We start from the raw sequence: 11,730 nt of genomic DNA, 5'->3' as shown, positions 1-11,730 counted from the left end.
TGATGAAAGACTGGTGGGGGTTCCATTCACTATCCGGGTTGATTCTCAAGGAATGTGGCCGCACATTTTACAGGTCACGTGTGTGCGCTGTCTATTAGCCGATGGCGAAGTAAGTGACCGATGAAGATGATATTGAGGCAGGATCATGTTTCTTACTGTGTAAGACATAGATCAAAGTAATTGTCATTTTCATTTATTTGTAATTCAAGAGGTAATTACAACAGTTCCTTGACAATCAGTTCACGACATATCGTTGTACTCTTAACAATCCGAAAAACCTGATTCACCTTCTCTGGAAGTTCAACCGTCCTATGAAGAAGGTGAAAAGAGAAGCCAAAATGAAGGGGAACGCTGTCATAACTATTGCCGTGACGTACAGCCGATCATGATGGAACCCGAAATAATCTCTTAGGAAGGTAGCCACTGTTTTGGTCTCTCCAAACACAGTAATTTCCTTGTCTATGTCCCCATATTGTGCAGTAAACATTGCATTGAGTGACCAAGATGTGGGGCACAAATAGTAGATCCAAATCCACCATTTCGGGATTCTCTGGGAGGAGAAAACAAGAAACGCATTGAGAAGGTGAACATCAGTTCCAACGAAAAACTTTAAAGCCTCCATTCATTGTTTGCTGAATATAGAAGCCTGCACTCTGGTTTTCGGTCTTCTTCCCTTATTAGATACTTCATGGTAATATATTAAAAGCATTCTTCCTAGGGAAATAGAAAAACTTTTCCAGTTTTCTATGAGCGATTAGCCTTACCGGTTTAGGAATCAAAAACCCAGCAAATAGATTGAAGTTCGTGTACAAGGCAGCAGAGAGAATTTCAGCTAACATGACGCTCGGAGTTAGTGATACGAGAAGCATCCCCAGGTAATTATAGTACAGCTGCACACAGAGCATTCCATAGAAGTACCAGAAAATCTTGTCAGCGGACACGTAATACCCTATCATTGGATATGTGACGACCACGAATAGAAGGGTTTGAGCCAACATGTAAGGAACCTCGACGATCACCTGAAAGAATAAGACGTTACATGATTCTGGTAATCCACATATTCGTATAATGTGTAGGACTGCAATTATAATGTTGTAAAATGGAGTACTTTATGAAAGTAATTTGACACGATTTTCCTTTATTTTGCTGGTTGGAAGAAAACAGAAAAGCAAAGCTAGAAAAATCTGCCAGTTTTTCATAAACCACATTGACCTATTTCACTTGTGCAAGTGAATAAGCCCAAGGGCAGTACATTCCTGCAAACTGTTCACGGTACATGACCGTTCGCTCTGTGGAAATATAAGGTAAGACCGGTGAGCAATTATTTATGCCTATAAAAATCATTGCTAGGTACAATGAGCCGAATACATTGAATAAGTTCTGCTGATTTTCTCTGCATAAAAAACAAAATACAGGATACATCAAATTAATATGTATAACAATATTAGAACATCATTAATTCATTAACTTTTTATTGTTCTTGCATTTGTGATCGATGTTACTCACAATTTCTGGCCTTGGTCCCAGAAGACAATACCAAAAAGCACGGACATCGCTAGAGTCTGCAGAAGCCGCCTCAAGTTGTAGGAAGGGCTTCTCCAGTAGGACCAGTGCTGCTTCCAGAGGCAACACTTGAACTGGCCCCACCAGCTCTGCGAAAACTGAGTCGGGAAATGCAGGTCGGTGGAACCTGGAGGTGGAGTGCTCAGCTGTTTCACAACCTCCTTGTTGATTTTGTTTGAGAAAAGCAACAGAAACACTTAAACTATGCTTACTGTGCACTGCTGCTGCACCTTCATTCTTGCTTAAACTCTGGGAAAATCGATCAGTCATAATAGAGGATGATGAGCTATCAGCCATTGGTGCCGAGAAGAACGCAGATAGGTGAGTCAGGGGAATGAGCGGAAGCGAGCTAACCAATTGGGAGTTACCCGGTAAAGCTCTGATACCATAAAGACTTGGGCACAAAATGACTGAATCCGTACTAATGAGATGAGGTGAGTATATTCAATTATATAGGCACTGTACATGACTATCAAAGGAAAGTACATAAATGTGTATTGGTCCATGCCTAAAGTACAACAAGTATAGATGGAAATCTATGATATCGTATCATCCTCTATTAAGTGAAATTATTCTCGCTGGCTCTTGAAAAGGAAGAGGTGCAGTGCTGGCAAAGCTGGAAACCGAACTTACTGATGTAAGGGTGAATCCTTGTATATCTGAGCAAAGTCAACTCCGAGTTCAGCTTCAGCAGATGCAGAAGTAATCTCTAACATCCATGTAGCCGGATTGTAGTTATTTCTTATCTTCGGCACCCCGGGAATGCTCTGTACGTACAATTCTATGCATAACTACAAGGACTCGGAGAGACAATACTTGGAATATGGGAATGTTAAGATTTTAAAGAAGCTGACCTCAAAGTATTCTATGACCTTACTTGAATGCTTTCCCAACGGCCCGGAATAAATCATCTGGCCGCCAGTTTTCAATAAAATTAACTGGAGTATGGTAGAGAAAAATAGAATATATTGAGCATATATCTCCGAACATTTAGACTAGAACATAATATTGAGGTTATTCAAAGGGCTAAAACAACTGTTCAAGAACTTCAAGATTGAACTATTAATGTGCTGTACCTCATCGAATGACTCGAAGATGTCAATGCTGGGTTGGTGGATGGTGCATGCGATTGTTCTTCCAGTGTCAGCCACATTCTTCACTGCACACATGATGATTGCAGCAGCTCTTGCATCCAATCCTGTTGTGGGCTCATTCATGAAAATAATGGAAGGGTTCGCCACGAGCTCCACTGCAATAGTTAGGCGTTTCCGCTGCCCCATAGAGAGGCCACTGACACCTGGAATACCCACCAATGCGTCTTCGATCTCATAGAGCTCTGTGATCTCCAGGACTTCATTTACCAAATCCTGCAGTAACGGTTTCCTTGTCAGCCGGCTCAAACTTTCAGTCACAATGCTGAAAACTAAAGCGAGCTAACAAGTAGGACTGGTTAGATCAAAGTGGTCATTACTGCCCATTGATTCTCCATGCTCGGACCAATTCTAATACCACTTTCATTGCATTTCACAGAAATAAATTTACTGTTTTGCTTAAACTTACTGTTTTGCTTTTTGAGTCGATCTGAGGGTGTAAACGCATCCAAGCGGAAAAAATGATTGATTCCTTCACTGTAATTTGTGGGGAATGTATATCAGTTTGCTCACAATAACCTGAGATTCTAGCGAATGTCTCTTGAACCTTGGGGTAACCGCCAACTTTTATTTCTCCTTCGATGTATCCTGTTGTCTTTCTTCCGGAGAGAACATCCAAAAGTGTTGTTTTCCCAGCTCCACTGGCTCCCATCAATGCCGTAAGGATCCCGGGCCTAAATGCACCAGTTATATCAGATAATAATCGGAGTCTCTTTTGCACAAGCCTTAGTTCCCGAAGTGTCTGAGAAATTGGAAATAATCATAGGGAATCAGGAGAGAATATCGACCTTGTAGTTAAGCACACTAAAATGAGAGAATAGATTTGCTATTACTTGAGTGTCTACGTAGTATTGCACATTATCAAGCACGAGAGTTAGAGGCACGAAAGATAGAACCATCCTGCCTGTAATACAACAAATGCATTGGGTCCGCACAATTTGTAAAGAAAAATGAAATAAACAACTTACGAGTAAAAACTAATTTGAATGAGGAGAATAATAGCGAGGAGAAAAGCTTCAACCTTTTCTAGAATCGACTGCTTTAAAATGGTTTTTGTTCATTTCCTTATATTTAGTGTCAGTATCACTGGAATCCTTCGCAGCTCCTCGTCTTTGCATGTATTTTGCGTGTGAAATGATAGCACGAGATTTGCTGGGAGCTGAAAAAGTACATGCTAGATGGATTAAACAAAGATTTCCCGTCTACAGAAAAGATAGTTGCAGTTGAGGGAAGCTTACGCTTCAAGAAACTCAAGGCCAAGGTGAATCCCACATTGAAAAGTAACGTAAATCCGAACAAGGCACAAACTGATACCCAGAAAGCATATCCGCCAAAGTCAAGACCTCTACTTTGGAGGATCTGTTGCCCTATTGTATTGTTTGTCGGGAGCATCTGTTAATAAGAGTGAACTCCCATTATCAAAAACACGGAATATGAGGTCATAAGTTCAGAACTGTACACCAGAAGACTTATCTTTCAAAGCAAGAAACATGTAAACTGAGCCCGCACGAAAGTCTTACCTTTTGCCACCTCGGAGCAAGAAATTTCGTTAACAGAGAGTCCTATCTGCCCATAGGTTACCGGAGAGACCCAGAAAGCCCACCTGAGCCACACAGGCACAAATGCTGCAAGAAAGAAGAGCAAGTCATAAGTTGTATGCTTTTACGTAATTGAGCTTTGAGCTGACTTACGTTTTGCAATAACAAAGCCGCTGAACAAGCAGGTGAACAGTATCACAATCGTTCCAGCTGCTGAAGAAGAAGCAATGGTCTGGAAGGCTGAGGCCAGAAAACGGAACATGGAGACCGATGACAAGTGCATGGCAAATATTAGAATGAATTGCCGGAAGAACCTAAAATCACATAACACGGTTAAAATCTGGCACTTGAATTCCTGAAGGACTGGGATTGGAAATGATCATTAAATCTCACAGATATGTTAGGACAGGGAACAAGACGCCATGTTTTGTTAATTGAAACTATCTTCTCATAAAAAGTACAACCGCAAACTCACCTCCCAACCTCAGGAGTGTACCCGACCACATAATAAGTGAGGGAAGTCCAAACCAAAGATTGAAGCAAGGAAACAGGAATCTTTAGAATGGAGGCAGGTATGGCGTAAGCCCAGGCAGGGTAAAAGCGGAGTTCTTTCTGCTCGTAAAACACCGTGAGGCGAGAAACGGTCATGGACAGTTCCGGAAGTCCGTCAACAAGCTGACTCACAAGGGTGTAGTAGAGTGCTCCCATGTAGTAGTTTGCATGATAGAAATCTATGGTCATTCGGGTCCGAAGGAACACGGTCATCATGACCGATGCAGCAATTACAAACTACAAAAATAAGAAAAATGATACTATCAGATGGGTCTAAAAACGACCAAAACATAAAACTGAAGAACAAAATATATAAGTAGTGCTTTCAGGAAAACATGGAAAGAACTTAATGATGACCTGACAAGTTTTAAAGACGTAGAGGAACGAGTTCCTTCTCATTAGGAGAAGCTCCCTCGACATGCAAGCCCTCAAAAGTTGCCATTTGCTAAGTGAGGGTGACCGGCTGAAAGAAAGGGCATTCTTATGGCACTGAGATTTATCAAACAGGCTCGAGAGCTCCTCCTCAAGCCTCATCCCAAAGGACGACTCCTTGAATTTTTTCGCGAAAAGGCTAACTGATATGTAACTGTATGGGACTTCCGGGTCGTTCCAATACTGCGCCTGGTCCTTCCTAGAGATGACCTGGAAATCATTAAGTGGCAAGGTATATATATGCTTCAGTACCACGAATCAGATGCTCATGTCAACAAGAAGAGTCAATTTTACATGATGCGATTCATTTACCTCCCAAAGGAAATCAGCTACTCCTTTTCTTTCAGGACACTTAAACCCGCAATCCTCGAAAAACTTGATGACGTGATCCCGAGAACCATGATAAATTATTTTGCCTTCTGCCATTAAGACCACATCATCAAAGAGGTTGAAAGTTTCTGGAGCGGGCTGGAGAAGGGAGATGAGTATGGTAGCATCTGTTATATGGGCGAGTTGCTGCAGACAAACGACCACTTGAAATGCAGTGGAGCTGTCTAAGCCATTTGTTATCTCGTCCATGAAGAGAGCTCTATTTGGACCGACAATTATCTCCCCTGCATATTTACACCGGAAAATTCGTCCATGCCGAAGTTAAACTTTCTGTTGCATAAATAACATTAAATCCCATTTGGCATCAATCACTTGACATATTAGAGCATCGGCTATCTCTATTCCTTTTTCGTGTAATATTTGACATTCAAAGCCCTGAGTTCTGGCTATAATTTCCTGCCAGCTTAAGTTTCTAGGAAAATCGTCACTTGACACTTACCTGTAGTCAATCTTTTCTTCTGGCCACCGGAGATGCCCCTCCTCAGTGCATCTCCCACAAGTGTATCCGCACAGATATCAAGCCCAAGAATCTGAAAAACAGTTCTAAAATTCAAAAAAAAAAATTGCCAAAGAGGTAGCCAGCTGAGTCAAAGGAAATGACTTACTTTCAAGATGTAGTCTGTTTGGAGAGTTCTCTTCAGTCCTTTTATAGTCACACCCTGATCACGCAATGATAATTATAACCATCAGCTTCAGTGAAACCATTAAATTGGCAAAAATAACACACTTGGGGAATCAGCATGCTGCTCTATGAAATTCTTCTCTTAATTTTCCATAAAAGTTACATTTCCACCCCCATAAACAATGAAATCATGTGAAGAATTCGGTTACCTTCATGTAGGTATCTACATCGGGATCAGGAACGATTCCTGCCTCCTTTTCCCTTCTACTGACCTCCATCATAATCTCTTCATAGTTGAAGATAGCAAAATAATTTCAGTACTATTTTACTTTCATCAATTGGAAAATCCATTAGATCTGGATGTGGCCTTCAGAATTGCAACAGAATTTTCATTTTCCAAAGGTTGCAATTTGTACAAAGCATGCTTTCCCTCATAAGGGGAAAGAACTTACCTTCTCGACTTCCAACACCTTGGCACCGGGCCGAGAAGTCCAATGTCTCCCTTACAGTCATCTGAGGAATGTGCAAGTCATATTGGCTTATGTAAGCAGGAGTCTTTTGGGTGACGAACTCATCTAACTTGTAGCCATTGTACGAAACATCCCCCGTCAACTATCGAGAACCAAAGCAAAGGAACAACAAATCAGGTAATCCACAGAGTGCGGAATTTCAAACTTTTCTACCATATAAAGTGTAAAAAAAAAGCATGGCACCTCGAGATGTTTGTGTAGATTCCCTGCGAGTGCCTTCAGGAAGGTGGTTTTCCCACATCCCGGGGGCCCAAGTAATAGTGTCATCCTGGGACAGATTGATCAGTAATAAGTATTAGTATTGGCTTCTTAATAGGAAGATCTGTATAAAACTGAGTTAGAAATGTCCGACTGGGAGATTGAGTTGCAACCAATACCTCCCTGGTTTTATCATTCCGCTAGCACCCTCGACGATGCTTATCTTGGTTCTATTCCACCTTGAAAACGGAAACTTTGTAAAGCCCTGATCACAAAATTCCATGCAAACTTGCCTAATGAGTTGCTGAACTAATGACTCCTTTTGCCATCAACGTGGGAACTAACATACTTACACAAAGAGTGTCATTCAGGGAATTCCAGAGAGTCGGGAGCGGCTTTCCATGGACAATCTGACAATCTGATTCTACACAGAGATTCCTATATCTCACCTCAATCTTAGGCAGTTTAAGATCGACCCTACCAAGGACATTTAACAAAGTCAAATAAGCAAAACAAATATAAAGTAACAAGATTTGAGAAAGCAAGGTACTTGGTGGAGTCATTGACAATGAACAATCTATGGTCCGATATAAAGCCAAGTGGAAGGATTTATAAGACATCGTACACATGGAACAGAAACAAACAGAAGATATAAGAAGAAATAGGATCCAAGTCGTCGGGACAGGAGATTTAGCCAAAAATCAATTCTATGAGAAAAGGCCTGGCTTACCTGTCTGTTCTCTCGCGTATTTTCCGAAGCAGTCTAAGGTTGTCCTGCTCAGTGTGCTTGATGAGCTTCTCTATGAAAAGGTGCCGTTCCCCGGGCCCGAGTTTAGTGACATCAACCACCATTCTCTCAACTCCCTCATCTTCCTTTTCGAAGACTGACTTTCTCAGCCTCTCAAAGGTCGGTAACCTCTCAATGGCAGCCCACTGGAGGTCGTGTTCACCATTTCTACCGGCCTTCGAAGAACTCCGCCCTGAAGTGCTCCGCAAGCTCAAGGTGCGAATCCGAAATGATGACCTGACACTCCTCCCTATCTCACCAAGCTCATTTCTTAACGACTGTACGCCATCAAGTTCTGTGCCAAATTGCTCAGCCATTTGTGCTCGTGCTTGGGAAGAGCTCCTAGGACCTAAGGAGAACTTGGTAAGGCGCCAGTGTACTTGTGCACATGCACATAAACAGATATAAATCTAATACGTAGAAGAGGGTAATTATTTCTTTGACTATATGCAAAAAAAAATTCACACATCTTCCTTGGGAATGCAGTGTCGATTACATAAGTACTTTTTCTATGATTTTTTAGTAGGAGCCATGTTTGGTGAATTACTTCAAACCATGTCTTGTTGATTTTAGCTGTTGGAGACGTAATTTTCTCCGGTAGTTAATAGTTGCTTATGAAAATGCCTCTACATATTCTTCATTTCAAACATTATTTTTTATTTAAACAGTTTCAAATTATGTTATTGGTAGAGCACGTTTTCAAATTATTAAGCACGTTGAGATTGCTGATTTCCTTAAATATACGCCAACTTTTTTTTTCGGTGGTTTATACGCCAATTAAAAAGTATGTTGAGACTGCTGAGCAAATGAGAAATGTTCACTGAGATTCAGAGTGTAAAGAGTTTACTTTTGTAGAATAATGTTGCGCAATTAATGGGTGGTGCCTTTTTCTTAGATCCTACACAATTTCACATGTGACTCTAAAATAAATAAGCATCGTTACCTTACCCCAAAAAAATAAGCCTTACCCAAAAAAAAATGATGGTTTGAATATAAAATAAGTATTCTAATTTCTAAACTTAGGGCGAATCAACAAAAATGAGGACGAAGATCAACCGGAAATGAAGGAACAAGCTGCTGGGGGCTGGAAGAGCACTTAACTGGCCCAGCCGCGTCACAAGAGTAAGGTTGCCGCAGCATAGCATCCCCAGAAGCGCTCAGGTGTCGAGTGCGCTGCAGGTCTCGCTTGTTAATTTTGGGCGAATCTAGTTTCTGTTTCTGGCACAATTTCGGGCAATCGTAGCTGGAAGAAAAATTTTCTAGGATAACTTAGGATATTTTGGATCTATTTGACAATGCTGAGTCCAATTTCGAAACAATCAAAATGCACCTCATGTTAGTTCAAGCGTGAGACATTTCAGTCCGAATATGGAAGAGAAAGCCCACAACATAGTCAATTATCCCCCTCCTCCTCACATCTGAGCGTGGAAGGAAAAGTCGCCCTCGTGCTGATAAGTCCCGATAACATAAGTGGAACCCTGCTTGTAGTCAATTCTTGAGGACGGCTGTTCAAGTCCACATGGCAAGCATAGGAAAAGGTCAAAGTCACATGTTGCCACTTTATCAGGATGGGTGTTGGGAGTTGTTATCGCACATCTTGAAAATATAAAGATATACCGAGGTATATATTTTATTAAAGATTATATGAGCTCAGTCGCATATAGATCCAGTGAAATTTTACGTATATATACACACACTAGAACGTGGACACATGCAAACTCAGTACGGGGAAAGGAATTTTTTAATTGCCTAAATCAATTTCTTCCAATGGTGTTTGATAAATCAAATGCTTAAAAATTAAGTACTTAATTAGCTAGGAAAAGAAATGTATAGGAAGAGGGAATGAATGATAAGGATGAGAATATTTTCTTCGGTTACAAAAGAAGGTGATGAGTCTAGTACAATGAAACAGAAATTCTAATAACTAATAAAGGGGCAGTGGTAGTCCTACAACAAGTATCGGACCTTATACCTCTTGGTTACTAAGCGAAGGCGTGCGCTATTACTCTACATTCTTTATAAAATATATTTTATAAGGGAAAAGAACATAATAAGTGAAAAATGACTTATTTTATTAAGTCAATTTTTTTACTTACTCATTAAGTGTTTTCGACTCAATGATTAAGTAAGTTTGACATTTATCATTTATCTTTCCTCTATTTATTTTTCTATATAACTAATTTGTTAGTAATTTTTCAGCACTTATATAATAAAATTGTAATCAACCACAACCTACTAGTGAGCAAGCAAGAGTAAACGATCAATTTCATCCCTGACTTATGCAAGTTGCATCAATTGAGTCCCTGAGAAAAATGTTACATGAATTTGGTACATGGTCACATCAATTTCGTCCTTGGTCACATCGATTTCGTCCTTGATCACATCAATTTGATCCTTGGTCATATCATTTTGGTCCTCAGTCACATCAAATTTATCCCTCCGTCAAATCTATCGTTAGTACTGGACGGAAAACAATGTTTGCATCAATTTCTTCCTTGTGTGTCATTGTTCACATTTTCGCTTGAATTTGAAATCGCATTTATTTATTCCTTTTTGTCCTCTTTAATCACTCCCTCTCGTCTCTCGCTCATAGCTCTCGCTCTCCCGCTCTCTCTCTGCTCTCACATAACTCCTTCCAAGCCTAAGCGACACGACGCAGGTTTCAGCTTGGAGAAAAAGATCAGTTTCGCGCTAGAGCACTGTCTGTCCTGATCATGGATGAAGACTTCAGATTTTTCCGCGAGCCAAGGTATGTCTCAGGCTCACAAGGTATTGTTTTGAGTGAAAAGATTACATTTTTATTGGTAATCAGAATAGTGTGCGTTATAGTTTGATTACTATGTCTATGTACTCGAATTTTGTGAGTTGGGACATTGTTCTGGAAAACATTATAGGGTTTTTCTAATTTTTGGTTTTCTGTGGTTTGTGGCGGTTGCAGTACTTTTAGGACAGTGGATGTGGTTATGCATCATGGTGTAAGGTTTGTTAGGGACCCCCATGTTACGATATGAAGGTGGTATTGTAAAAGTGAAGAAGGACGAAGACATAGATAAGTTCACTGCTGCAGGAATTTTAGACATGCTCGGGAACAAATATAGAACCAAACCCACTACTTGCTTCTATAAAAATCCAATCTTTAGTAATTTGGATGTTGGGCTTGAACCTCCAGCCAGCGATGATGATGCAAGATTGTTGTTTAATATACTTTTAGAAGTTATTGAGCCCTATAGGGAGGTTCACTTGTACTTTGAGCACAATGTAATAGATGTTGCTAAAGAAGTTTCCTTAGATGAGGTTAAAAAGCTTGAGAGAAAGAGAATAAAAGAGGAAGGTCATTAGGGAGAGCAAGGCGGTCAGGAAGAGGAAGGTTTAGATGATGACATTGCAGATGACAACACCTATAAGTTGGGACCAGAAGACAATAGTTCAAACGAGTTTGATGAGGGAAGAATTGAATCAGGTGGAGGTGAAGGGGTAGAAGGAGGTGAAGCAAGCACACAGTCTGGGAAGAGAATGAAGAGAAAGTGTTAGGTGAAATCTAGCTATTCAACCTCCAAAAGTAACTTCAAATCCATTAATAAAAAAAGATATAAGAGCAAATGAAGATTTAAGGACAGGACTATTGCTGAGAGTGAGAACATGTTCGCAAGTACTTTTAGCTCTACATAGGAGATGGAAGAAAGTAGTGCAAATGGAACATAACAGCTCCTATAACATCCTCATCTGCTGTTGGTGGTGTTGCTGCTACTAGTGCATCCACATTTTTGCCAACCTCGAAGAAGAGCAGATATGTGAGGGCTATGAAACAAATGAGTTGAAGTCAATCCATGATAAAGATTCAGAAGATGAGAGTATCAGGTATCCATGTTTCAATCCAGAAAATAATCATTATATTGTTTTCACTAAGTTAATGGCGCTTGAGAGTTTGGAGTAGTTCAAGAATGCCATGAGAGATTTGAATATCTCT

The 11,730-nt window shown here is 40.4% G+C and overlaps 1 protein-coding gene across 1 annotated transcript; it reads right to left on the bottom strand.

The window, feature by feature from the left end:
• Positions 1 to 283: 283 nt before the first annotated feature.
• LOC116214810 (pleiotropic drug resistance protein 3-like) lies at positions 284 to 8,080 on the bottom strand. The gene is given in 26 exon segments (XM_031550286.1): positions 284 to 550; positions 765 to 1,019; positions 1,222 to 1,393; positions 1,507 to 1,738; positions 2,201 to 2,330; positions 2,418 to 2,501; positions 2,640 to 2,930; positions 3,124 to 3,426; positions 3,548 to 3,630; positions 3,789 to 3,835; positions 3,837 to 3,873; positions 3,953 to 4,106; positions 4,235 to 4,258; positions 4,260 to 4,339; positions 4,406 to 4,566; positions 4,728 to 5,041; positions 5,162 to 5,446; positions 5,549 to 5,850; positions 6,066 to 6,156; positions 6,232 to 6,285; positions 6,458 to 6,534; positions 6,701 to 6,860; positions 6,962 to 7,046; positions 7,156 to 7,241; positions 7,330 to 7,453; positions 7,707 to 8,080. Coding segments are annotated over 26 exon segments (4,272 nt in total).
• Positions 8,081 to 11,730: the final 3,650 nt, after the last annotated feature.

The sequence above is a fragment of the Punica granatum genome, chromosome 7 (genome assembly GCF_007655135.1).
Source record: "Punica granatum isolate Tunisia-2019 chromosome 7, ASM765513v2, whole genome shotgun sequence".
NCBI lineage: Eukaryota > Viridiplantae > Streptophyta > Magnoliopsida > Myrtales > Lythraceae > Punica > Punica granatum.
This window is presented reverse-complemented; position numbering and strand designations above follow the sequence as displayed.